This window comes from Ursus americanus, chromosome 11 (genome assembly GCF_024610735.1).
Source record: "Ursus americanus isolate L20-20 chromosome 11, mUrsAme1.1.p, whole genome shotgun sequence".
Taxonomy (NCBI): Eukaryota; Metazoa; Chordata; class Mammalia; order Carnivora; family Ursidae; genus Ursus; species Ursus americanus.
This window is the reverse complement of record NC_142137.1, coordinates 68403563-68416616: the sequence shown is the minus strand read 5'-3', so window position 1 is coordinate 68416616 and position 13054 is coordinate 68403563. Positions and strand designations below refer to the sequence as shown.

At 48.8% G+C, this 13054-nt stretch overlaps 1 protein-coding gene across 1 annotated transcript; it reads right to left on the bottom strand.

Annotated features, from left to right (window-relative positions):
- Positions 1-431: 431 nt before the first annotated feature.
- MAS1 (MAS1 proto-oncogene, G protein-coupled receptor) lies at positions 432-1454 on the bottom strand. The gene has a single exon (XM_045805456.2). The coding sequence runs from the start codon at positions 1452-1454 to the stop codon at positions 477-479; it is 978 nt and encodes a 325-aa protein (XP_045661412.1). The 3' UTR covers positions 432-476.
- Between the last annotated feature and the right edge of the window lie 11600 nt (positions 1455-13054).

Below are 13054 nucleotides of genomic sequence, written 5' to 3'. Positions count from 1 at the left end.
GCTTGCACTATTAAATATTTCATAAGTGAGGACAAGAGGCTCTGAGAGGTCAGACCACTTGCCTGAGGTCCCACAGCTGCAAATGACGGAGTTGAGCTGACTCCAAAGCCCGCGGTCTTCCCGCTACGTGGCTCCGCCCTCTCAAGTTCCAACAGATGCTTTTGTTACCTTTTCCAGTACTCGTCTGTCCACCTTCCTGCTCGAGTAACTTCTACAGTGCATGGGAAATGCTGCCGAAGGGTTGAGGAGGAACCGAAGTTGTTTATAGGTACGGAAATGATAGAGGTCCAACACATTCTTAGGCTTTTTCAGAAGATACGGTACAAGGATACGGTCTTATCACTAACGAGTATCTCATGCACCTGGGACGTGGTGTCCTTGTGCCGTATTTGGAACCTCCCGAAGTGGCCTTCCAAGCACAGAGCGCAGATTATCTGTGCCCCACCGTCTGTGTCCACCGTCTCCCGCCACCGTCCTCAGACCACGGTCTCAATTGTGGTGGCGTTGCCATTGTCTTCCTGGCGCCTGGGCTGCATTTCATCTTTGAAAGCCCTGGTCAGAACCACTTTTAAGGACTCCTTGAACCGCTTCTTCCTGCTGCTGCCCACGAAGAAGTAAATAAACGGGTTGGCGCTGCTGTTGATTGTGGAGAAGAGAAGAGAAATGTGGTGCAAGTTCCCGAAGGCCGACCAGTACTCGTAGTAGAGCAAGTACAGCAGCCTCATGGGCATGGCGAAAATGAGGAAGACGATGATGGTGACCGTGATGACCACGTACAGCTTCGAGGAATGGGCCGTCCACGTGTTCTTCCGGATCTTAATCACCAGGATGGTGCTGGACGCCACCATGAGGGGGGTGAAGACCAGGAAGCTCAGAACGGCAATGAAGGTGATCACCGCCCTGCAGTCACTTCGAGAGTGACTCTGCCCCTCGCTGTCAATGCACATGACGTACTCCATGGTGGTCACCAGGCACGACAGCGCCCACAGGAGGGCACAGACAAATGCCGACTGGTGCTTGGGGCGATGACATCGGTACCAGATGGGGTACAGGACAGACAGGCACCTCTCCACACTAATGGCCGTCAGCAGGTAGAGGCCCGTGTTGTAGCCGAACAGAAACGTCACTGACAGTGTGACAATCGTGTAGTAATAGCCGGAAGAGAGCTCATAATCTAAAGCGTAGTCCACAGACAGAATGAAAATACAGAAGAGCAGTGAGATGTCTGCAATAGACAGGTGGGCGATGTACACCGTGAAAGGGTTTCTCCTCATCCGGAAGCAGAGGAACCAGAGGAGGACTCCATTTTCCACGAAGCCCAGAGGGGAGATGCTCATAATTACCCAGTGCACCACCGGGATTTCCCGACGCAGGGCCCCGGCCGAGGTATTCCTGGCGGTGGAGGCGTTCGTGGACGTCTCCTCAGCGAATGACGTCACGTTCGACTCATCCATGAGGAGGCCTCAGGCAGGGGCTGTTCGGGTGATTTTCTATAAATAAATAAAACCAAAACAAAAAGACACCATGAAAATTGATGCACTGGGGGAGAAGGGAAAATTTCAGCAATGGATCGTAAACTTCATGTTATTAACAAATAGGTTTAACTGACTTTACAATTATCTTTCTGACAATGATAAAATTAGACATTTCACCAGAAAAGAAAACCGATTTCATGATTTTGGGGTCCTCCGATAGCTCTTAATTCTGCACGAGTATTTGCTTGTGGCTCAGTGCCCAAAGGGATCCAGCAAAGCGGGAGGGGTCAGAGTCCCTGGCGTCTGCGTCTGGCCTGGCCCAAGCTTTCAGAACGGCGTCTTGAAAATCATTCATCTTCGGCACCTCTGTCCCCTGTTCTGAGGAACCAGATTAATTGCAGTCGGGTGCAAAGACAAAATATATGTTTGGTCAGTGTTGTTGTTGTCATTCTTTAATGCGTCAATGCCGTAAGTGATGGATAAATGAAAGGGGACAGCTAGCAAAATTATGTTCAATCACGTACCAATAGTTTTGCAAGTGTGAACAATTAGAAGGCATTTATCTTATGTGGTCTCGATATCTGTGACAAAACTGGGCAGCTCCCCAGACTAGGTGTGCCAGGCAAACCAACGCTCTGAGTGACAGATGGTGAGCCTTAACGAGGCGTGGTCACACCTCCACAAAGCACAGGCCAGACCGCGCAGGAAAACGCTATTGACAGACATTCGACAAAGCACTAACTGGAAACCAATAGAAACGCTAAATATTTGAGACTGCAGAGCAAAGATTCTCAGAAACTTTCTATCACATGTCTATGAATTGCAAAATAAATATATGCACAGTTCCCCCCCTTCCTGTTATGTAACAAACACACAGATGCCACTTCCCCCACTGGAGAAAGGACAAGGCAGGCAGCGGCAGAGATCCTCCCCCTGGTGCCAACTTTAACTTGTCCTTGACTTTGTCAAGTCGTTGTTGCTGTCATTTTGAAGGTGGTGGTAAAATACTGTTCTATGCTTTTTGAATTTTGACCTCGTAGACCAGGGTCCTTCCATGTGCAAAATAATTAACCTTTAGGAAGTTGATCAAACCAACATTTTAGATTAGCAGATATCTGCCTTTTCCTCAGAAGCTTCCCTGAAGCACAACAGTGCAGAGATGCCATATTTGATGAAGTTTGCTCGTCTCGATGATATTAGATGTTTTCAGGATTGAGTCAGCAGAAGCCCAGCATTGGCACAGCTCTGCATTTGGGGCTCAGTACAGCTGTGCCTGACACCCAGACTTGCAGGCAGCCTGCTGCAAAGGATAGTTACCTCCCCAGTGGTGTGATCCTGGAGCCCAGGGGGCCTCTGCCTCCCCTGTCCTGATCCCCCAGCTCCTAACACTTCCCTCAGCCTCTCTGATGAGCTCCTGGAAATTCTTTTCACTGGGGCAAGTTCTCCTTCCATTTCATAATTAAACAGAAGAAATAGACCCCAATACCCTCGGGAGCCTGACACTAGGACCAGAATTCAGAACACCATGGCATGGCTGACCGAAGATCTGCTGTAGAGGCCAGCCTTTGTTAGAAGTTTGTAGGTAAGATTGTCATGTTCCCCACATTCACCCATCAAATATTTATTCAAAGCCAACTTCCTGCCGGGCACTATTCTAGGTGTTGGGACACGGCAGTGAAGGAAATCGACCAAGCACCAACCGCTTGGAGTCTCTATTCCAGTGGGAAGGCAGTCAATAACCAAACCGCACCCACAAATAAAAAGATGTCAAGTCCTAGTAAGGGCTACACAGAAAAAGCCCGGATCGTGCACAAACCAGAATGTGGTTGTGGAGGCAGCAAGACGTGGTTGGGTTCTGGGAGCAGTTTGATTTGTTGATGGGTGAGATACGTTATTGTAGAGAGAGAGTGAGTTTTCAGCCATTTGCCAAATGGACAGGGTGCAGCTGGAGTGGGTTAGGAGAGGTATATTGAGTTTGCAAAGCCTATGCATGGGGCGCCTGGGCGTCTGACTCTTGATTTTGGCTCAGGTCATGGTCTCGGGGACGTGGGATCGAGTCCTGCGTCAGGCTGCGCTCTCAGCAGGAGATTCTCTCTCTCCCTCTCCCTGTGCCCCTCCCCGCCTCTCTCTCTCTGTCAAATAATAAATAAATAAATCTTAAAAAAAGAAAAGGAAAGCCTACGCAAATGGGCGTGTCTCATAGTGTCAGGAGCTGGGGAGACAGGTGTAGGCTGGGCATGTAAACGCAGATATCGTACACAGGTGGGTTTAAAATCATGAGGCTAAAGGACATTATCTATGAAATATAGGTAATCATAAAGGAGAAGAGGTACAAAGACTGATCCTTGGGGCATTTCAAAGTTTACAGTTTGGGGAGATGAAGAGAAAGAAGCAAAAGAAACTAAGAAGGATCTGGCAAAGAGACAACTAAGGGAGAGTGATATCCCAGAAGCAAAGGTGTTTCACAAAGGTATGATCAACTGTGCTAACTTCTGCTCCAAGTTCAAATTAGATGAGAATTGGAAATGGACCATTAGAGTAGAATCATTGTTGACCTTGACGAGAGCCGTTTAGGCAGAGTGGAGAAAATGAAAGTCTGATTAACCAACATGGATTCCGGGGAAGGTGGGAGGAGAGTAAGTAGAGACAGTGAGTATAGACAAGCCTCTTGAGGAAATTTTATGTAAATTCAAGCAGAAATGGAGCAGTAACTGGAGAGGGCTGCAGGGGTTTTGGGAGAGTTGATAAACTAATAAGAATTTTCCAGGAGAGAAGAAACAAGTGATGATTCATGACTTAGGGGTCTAGAGCTTGGTGGAGTTGCTGGCTTTTGCTGGTAGCATAATGTATTCATCAGAGCAGAAGGGAAGGCAGAGCGTGTGGTTAAAAATGCAGTTAGACAGGTAGGCTGACAGCAGGAGTATTAGAAGTTGGAAGAAGTTCTCTTCTGAATGCACAGTATCTCTTTTTTCAGCAAAGTAAGAAGCCAGATCATCCGCTAAGCGAGGAGAGGCGGAGGGCTCTCCTCATGTGGCAGCATGTGTGAAATAACCAAGTGAACAAGGGGAAGGACCGGGGAGATACACAAAGAGCCAGATTTCAGGCAAACCTTAGAGCCCACCAGTGGGTCTTTAAACCTGCATGAATTTCAAAATTCAGCATGACATGTGCTTTTCTCCAGCTACAGTTCAGCCGTCCAGGTGTGAGCACGGTGAAGGACGGGGACTGGATTTAGTCAGGGGTGGGGTTTCTCCAGGCTGGGGCAATGGTGAAGGAGGGGCGCCAATGGGATCAGACCACATGGAAGGCAATGAGTACAATGATGGACTACAGAATTCAACAGGGTTAGGAGAAAGGTGAGGTCGTGAGAGAGATGACAGTGAACAGGGCACAGGAGCCATCTGAAAGATCCCAGTGCTATCAGAGGACAGTGGTCCAAGTACTAAAGGTAGGGAACCGGAAAATAGGTCGTGGGGCTGGAGAAAGGGATGCTTGCAACTGAGATTGTGGCAGTGCCGACTTGAGGTTATGGCTGTTGACAAGGGCAGAGCACGACCACAGGAGAAAATGGCTGAGGGAGAATAGAGGACAAGGTCATTCTGAGGTGAGATCAGGACCTGAAGCCAGGCTTTAGAAGACTTATCCACATGAACATTGAAATGACTGGGGAATAGTGGAATATGGTTAGAAAAAAAAAAAAAAAAGACTGTGAACCAGGTGCTAAAATCCTCCAGGAACTGGGGGACACACCCCAGGGGTGTGTAGATAATCACAGTGAGGAGGGTCATGGGTAACACAGTTGGATGGTAGGTGCTTCAGAGCTGGGTACTTTGTTGTTGGGGGTGGGGTTTAGAGGCAGAAGAGAGGAAGCAAAATAGTCTGGTGTACAAAGATGTAGAGGGTAAGAAGGATCTAGATTGGCTCTAGCCAGTAGAAAGATAACACAAGCCACATGTCTAATTTAAATTTTTCTGGTAGCCACATACAAAAAACAAAAAAGAAACAGGTGAAATGAATTTATTAACTATTCTATCTAACCCAATGTGTTCAAAATATTAGTTCAACATGTAATCAATATAAAAAATACTAATGAGTATTTTACGTTCTTTTTCTCACAGTGCGTCTTTAAACCCCCATGCGTTTATGGCACATCTCCCTTCATAACGAGCCACATTTCACAGGCTCAATAGCCCCATGTGGCCGGTGGCTACCATATTGGACAGCCCAGGTCAAGAACCATCACAAAACCAAAATACCTTATACAAGGAAGTCAAATGTTTTTTCTCATTTCATCACACACCTAAATCAAAGACTAGATATGTCAAATCAGAACTTTCCTAATTTTTAATTGAATTCTAATCAGAATGTTTAAGAAAACTGGCAAGAACATTTTTCTGACTCAGGCTCACATTCTTGAACGTCTCACAGACCATAGCATCGTTCGGCTTTCTGCTACTCGTTGTGCAAGAGAGCGGTCGTGTATTCCTCATAAAAGCCCGTTAGGAGGGGCGCCTGGGTGGCACAGCGGTTAAACGTCTGCCTTCGGCTCAGGGCGTGATCCCAGCGTTATGGGATCGAGCCCCACATCAGGCTCCTCTGCTATGAGCCTGCTTCTTCCTCTCCCACTTCCCCTGCTTGTGTTCCCTCTCTCGCTAGCTATCTCTATCTCTGTCAAATAAATAAATGAAATCTTAAAAAAAAAAAAAAGTAAAAAAAAAAAAAAAGCCCGTTAGGAAAGGTGTTTCAACACATGAAATCAAACTGCATTTTTCTTCTGAAGTCAAACCAAAGTAACCAAATTCACTTTCTGGAGAGAGATCACCCTCTGTCCATTTCTCAACAAACATTTAGATGTCAGTCACTGTCCAAAGTGTTAAGGATGAAGAAATAAACAAGACACCATCCTCTGCACAGTTTTGTAGGGGAGACAGAACTAAACCTAATTCAATACAGGAAATGGAAGGAAGGGGACCTGGACCTCATGCCAGGCAAGCACGCAGCAGGAGGCAATGTCTCAGGCCTTCAAGGAAGGCTCTGCAGGGCTGGGCCTTGAAGGGTCAGTAGGAGTTTGTTAGCTGAGGGAGGGAAGAAAGGCGTTTTAAGAAAAAGGAACAGATGGACTGATGCATGGAGGCAGGAGGGCACAAGATGTTGGGGGTGGGGCTCGAGAAGGCTGGTGGAGCCTGGGCGGACGGCGGGGCTGAAGCATGACGGCCCGGTTATGACGCTTTGCTGACATTAGGCTTTCTTCTACAGACGGTGCTTATCCAGCCTGGTACTTAAAAATTACCTGGGATTGCTTATGAAAAATGCAAATTCCAAGACCCCATTGTTTCAGAGAGCCTGGGGATGGGGGTCTGGAGTCTCTAATTTCACAGTCCAGGGGATTCTGATGCAGGTGGGCCGGGGCTGTGGTTTAAAAAGCTCTGCCATTTGCACCAGGGAGCCATGAAAGGTTTCAGCGCAGGGCTGGGATATGACCTGAGCTGTGTTTTAGGAAGGCTACCCTGGTCCTAGTCTACAGGCTGGATGGAGGGAGATGATGGATGGAGCAAAGAAGCCATCAGGGGCTGGTGAGAAGTCCTGCTGAGAAATCATCACTAGCATAATGGCCAAAGGAGGGAATGGATTCCAGTTTGGAAAGAGCAGTCAGGCCTCCGTGACTGTGAGTGTACAGGAGAGAGGAGGGTCAGTGGACCCAGTGTTCCACCTGATGGGGCTGCATCAGTGAACTGAGGGAGGCTGAGAGCGGCCCGGGAGGGTAGCAGCTCGGACAGCCGGGGAACAGAGAGCTTGGTTTGGCGTGCACCAGGTGCACAAGAAGCGTGGGAAGAGCACATGGGGCAGGATCCGGATGTGCGCGACCGTGCGGGCCTGCTCCCCAGGGCCTGCGTTCTTCAGTAGGCAGAACTTCATTACACAAAAGGTAACTGACAGACATGTGAGATCTTTAGAACATTGTTTATCACTCTGCCTTTGCCGGATTGTGAATTTCAAATGCAGGAGCAGCCAAAAGCATGCCCTCTTCAGTTCCCATGACTCTGACCTGGCTCTCGGGAGGTGTCTCCTCGCCTCCTGGTCTGCTTGTTCCCTGCAGCAACCATCCAACGCTCCCTTCACCCACTCTGGTGTTCTCTGTCCACTGACTGCCTCCAGGGCCACGACATTCCTCCTTGCGGCAGAGTTAAAATTGTATCTCCCCCACTAACTTGCAAACTCGTGGAAAACGGGGCTTTATCTTATTCATGTCTGAATCTCTAGCACGTGACACACAGTAGGCATCCAACGAGTACTTACTGAATTATTCCAAGAAATAAAGCCCATCATGTTGGTCCAAGAGAGAAAGCCACCAGCTCCAGCCCAGGACATGCCAGTGAATAGAGAGCTCTAGAGAGTTCTAGTGCAAAAACCCCAAGGCAGGTTTTGATCGATGTGATTGGAAAGCAAATAAAAATCCCATAAAAACTAATTCTTATTAAAAACTTAATGATAACTCAGGGCGTCTGGGTGGCACAGTCAGTTAAGTGTCTCATTTCCGCTCAGGTCATGATCCCGGGGTCCTGAGATTGAGCCCCGCTGGGCAGCCGGCTCAGCGGGGAGCCTGCTTCTCCCTCTCCCTCTGCCTCTCCCCCCTCCTGTGCTCTCTCTTTCTCTCTCAAATAAATAAATAAAATCTTAAAAAAAAAAAACAATGATAACTCTCCACATTGTTTCCTTAGAGCGGGGTTTTATTTAAATGACACATTGCTAAAAACCACATTCCCGGTCTTACCAGACCAAACTGAATTTCAGCCCCTCCAGGGAAAGAGCAGGTGGCAAGAAGCGCCTTGGACGCAGCTGGTCCGACACCCTCACTGCCCGCCCCCTTCCTCGGGTCTCCTTGGTCATCCTGTGCGTTAGTCCCCCTTGTCGGTGGGTGGCTAGGACACGGGAGACTGGGCAGGAGGAGGAGGGTTTAAGGGTAGCTGCTGCTGGTCGGCAGAACCACTTGGCTCAGAATAGCACCCAGCTGAGTTCTCAGAAGGCCGTGAGCACGAGGGGAAGCGATCGCGCTGCAAGATTAGCACTGACGGTCACTGGTCTCCACGTCAGCGCAGGTCTAGTGCTATGCGCTCTGGCCAGACATGCAAATCATTTCTTTTTTTATACAGCTCGTTTTTAGAGAGACATCATGTTTGCCGTGATGCCTGTTACCTGGTGGGAACAGTCCGGGGAGGAGGGCGAGCTCTTCCCTGCAGCCCTCTGTGCCCTGATGTGGTCAATGACCCAACACCGCCTAAGTTCTGGGTCAGAACAGAGGGCGAGTTAGAGGCAGATGGTGCCGGTATTGGTATGAACTTCTGCCGGCGTCACAGAAGCACCTTCCTACCCTCCCTTCCTTCTCCCAGAAAAGCCCCGATGGAAAAAGTGATACATCAGACAGGAGAATGCAGCTGGGGCAGACATTACAGTCCGAGGCACCTTCCCTTCAAGTTAACTTTGGACCCTTCGATCAGCTCCAGAAAGGATAAGGAAGGCGTTACTGCCCCTTTTTGATGGGGGGGAAAAGGAAGGATTAGTAAGCAGGCCAAGTTCAGAGCCGCTGTGTCACACTCCTCCCCAGGGCCCCACAACAGGGTGCTCCCGGGACCCTGCAGGGTACTGGGGCTGAAAGCTCCCGGGGATCCTGCTCCGGGAGCCGGCCAGGGCAGGAGCCCAGGTCCGCATCCTAGCTGAAGCCGACCTGGTCTCCCACTTAAAAAAGAAGTCCGAAATCCCCCATCTGGCCAAACGCCCTCTTTTTACAGACCCGTACATGGAAGCCCACAGTGGAGACATTGTGAGAGCCCATCTCACAAGCAGGTGGAGGGAGCCCTGTGGCTGGGAGCTCCCGAGGCTGACTCCTGAACACCTCCCACTCTGCCCTGGGGCCGGATCCTATTTTTAAGACTTTACCTTTTATAGCCTATTCTAGTCTGCCTCCAGTCTTCCCACTCAAGGAACTGAAGGCAACAGATTCCCCAACGTTATAGGGGATTTTTTCCCCCAAAGACTTGAGGACTTTCTAACTGTGAGTTTGCCGGGGTAGGGCCGGGGGCTGTGTGCTCTCTGCATTCAAATCCCACAGCAGTGAATTAGCCGCGGGGCGGGGTGAACTGCCCAGCGGGAGACGGGGCTCAGCCACCAAGAGACGCGCACCCCCACACACTCAGTTTATAATGGCTCATCAGAGCACGAAATGGGGGTATTTTCAAAACGTTATTGCCTTTTTCTCTAATTATAAAGCAGTATGTGTTCTTTGAAGAAGATTTGGAACATTTAGTGGGAAAAAAAATCACAAGTAAAACCACTAATCAAAATTAATCTGCTTTCACGTTTGGGGATATTTTCTTTTAGTCTTGTTCCTATGCCTCACACACGCTCCTTGTTTAAAATTGAAACTGCTTTTTAAATCTGTTTTGGTATCCTGCTTTTTTCCCTACTCATACTCAATACCATAACGTAAACATTTTCTCCGTCAGCGTGTTCTCTGAAGCCCTGACTTTGCCGGTCACTATGGAGATGAACCCAATTTAGTTTTAATAACGCTCTAACCCTGGACATACTAGTTACTTCTTATTTTTCATCCTTATGCCTAAAAACAAAGCTCTCTAATGAACTTCCTTGGATGCAAATTGTGTGCACATCTTTAATTATTTCCCTAGGACATATTTCTAAAAGTGGAATTGCTGGATGAAAGGGTATAAATATTTTTGAAGATTTGAAAGCATATTAACAACTTATCTTCCAAAAAAGCACCTGGAGCGATGATACCGCCGTCTACAGCATAGCCATGCTTTTTTTCCCCCCAGCGTATATACACGTATCCTTTCTTCCCCCCAGACAACATCTCCATTTTTTTTTTAATTTGCAAATTTGGTAAGTGATAAAAGGTTCCTCGTTTTACTTTGCATTTATTTGATTGCTAATGAGTTTGGATGTTCTTTCGTGGTTAACGTTCACTTGTCTTTCTTCTCTGAGGAATTGTTTTTCTTCTTCACCCCACCTCCTTCCCGCTGCCGGTCTGCCTGAGCCGTGTTGGCCACGGACGTTGGGAGCTCGGAGGACTCGGGTCTCACAAAGCTGAGAAGCTCAGCCACCAGCAGCCCAGGGTCACGTCTTCAGTTAGCAGCAAGGCCAGACCCGGAGCCTACACTGCCCGGGCCCATGTGGGCGCTGGTTCGACTCCCCATGCCAGTGCTTTGTCAACAGGGCATGGACGTGGGAAGCTCACTACCCATAACGCCATCAGTAAAACTTGAGGACATTTAATAATGGCCTTACTGTCACCAGAAACCATTGCCACCGCCAGCTTGATTGTCACTAATGGCCTTTATTAAAAGCCTCAAAGGATGGATTTTTATTAAAGGTTATTTAATAAAAGGATGGATTATGTATTGTCGTTGAAGGATAATAACTGTTTAGTAAAAGATGAATATTATTTATTAGAGGATGGATTTTTATTTATTAAGGTGCCTTCTACCCAATGCCAAACTCATAACAACAACGAAACAGGAATGAGTTGCTCTCAGTTTCTTCTGATCCCTGTTTCTTTTGTGAAGTGCAATGACCCAGAGTCATCACCACCATCAACAACTCTTCTATGGATGAAGGGCACCATACTTCTGATAATGGAAGTCAGAAGTGCACATTCGGGTTACGTCCTTTCGTGAGGACAAATAATAAGAACGCGCTGCATCCGCTCGTCAGCATTGTGCTTTCAGATAGGTCCTCCGAAAGGGAGGAGATTTCACCCTCACCCTGCCCCCCAGCGCACGCACAGAGGGTTACGCACTCTTACTGCGCGCCTCTGCAGCGGCTCATGATGACGCCATTGCCTAGACACGCTTTCTTCCCTCTGGCTCTCCTCCTGGCTGCCTGCAGCTTCTTCTCTGTCACCTCTCCCGGATCTCTTCCTACACAGCTCTTGGGCTGCTGGGCCCCTGGCTGACCCTCTTCCCTTCATACTCTACAGACTTTCCCTGCGTGGCCTTGTCCGACCCCCTCATTCAATATCACCGCACTCTGGTGACACCAAAGTCTCTAGCTCTAACTCGACAGCTCCCCAGGATACCAGACCTTCTAAGCCCTAGTCCTGGATGTCTCCAGCTGGGCCGCTCACACAGACACACCAGCCCTAGCCGACCCAAAACAGAAGTCAGACCTTTCCGGCTGTTCCATGCTTGCTTTTGTGTCCCTAGCCTTCTAAGCCAAAAAACTAGATATTTTCAGGTGTTACTCCTCTTCTATGTTCCCTGCATGGTCCTCCCATGGTCCTTTTGTGTGTTATATGTATTGCATGCTGTATTTTATCTAAGTTTATTTATCCATTTGAGAGAGAGAGAGAGAAAGAGAGAGAGAGCAGGGCAAGGGTCAGAGGGAGAGAGAGAATCTCAGGCAGATTCCCCACTGAGCACAGAGCCCAACTCAGGGCTCCATCTCATGACCCTGAGATCGTGAGCTGAGCCGAAATCAAGAGTCAGGCACTCAGCTGACTCGGCCCCCCAGGCGCCCCTTGTATGCTGTAGTCATACAATGAAGTAAGCTGCAGAAAAGAAAACGTTATTAAGAAAATCATAGGGAAGGGAAAACACATTTACAGTACTGTACTGTATTTATCCAAAACCCCTGCATGTAAGTGAACCCACGCAGTTCAAAGCCATGTTGTTGAAGGGTCAACTGTGTGGTGTGTGTGTGTGTGTGTGTGTGTGTGTGTGTGCGCGCGGCGCGCAGTGGATTCCCGCCAGCATCTCTGATTTCAATCCAACACCACTGAGTTCAGTTTTGTTTCTTTCTCTCTATATTTTTAAATGGTGAGAAACTTGGCCCCCATTGTCCTCCACATATTTACTTACTTGATCCATCCACCGGTCCGTAAATCACCTCCTACGGCTGCCACTGCCCATCCCCCACCCCTGCACCGATGCTCCCCCCACCCCCACCCCGCGCCGCTGTCAGGCCACCACCACCACTGGTCTCTGCCCTGGGACCCCGCTCCTCACCAGCAGCAGCTCTGACCCTGGGGCCAGGCGCCCTCCAGCCTCCGTGCAGATGCCCTCACCCTGGCTGGGCTGCCACCCCCCCCCCCCCCCCCGTGCCCGCAGCTCACCTACTCAGGTCCCAACACCTCGCACACGCCACGGCGAGCCAGGCTGATGGTGGTGGGGGGTAGACTTAGCACCCACCTCCCTCTCGCAAAAATCAAAAGAATTACAGGCAATTTGGCATCTGAATGCGAAAGAGCGGTTTGAGAAGAGAGATTTGACACTGTTCAAATCACACTGCAGAGGTGACCGTCTATTCTGCCTCTGCCCAAGCCTGCTTTGCCTCAAAGCCACATTTGCCAAGTGACCGCTAGGTGTGAGTCCTAAGCAAAGCGGTTTGGCCCCCCGACCCTCAGTTGCTTCACATAATTGGCATTTTAATGTATTTCTGGAAGATTGGGGTATAAGGAAACCTAGGTATTGAAAAGCACTTTGCTAATATGAGTCTCATGGAAATGCCAAATGGAGATAATGAATCAGCAAGAGGGAAAACCAGCATGGTGGCTTCTATAGACA

Bases quoted from the DNA above. Each gene is read 5' to 3' on its own strand.
- MAS1 (XM_045805456.2), bottom strand. From the start codon at position 1,454: ATGGATGAGTCGAACGTGACGTCATTCGCTGAGGAGACGTCCACGAAC.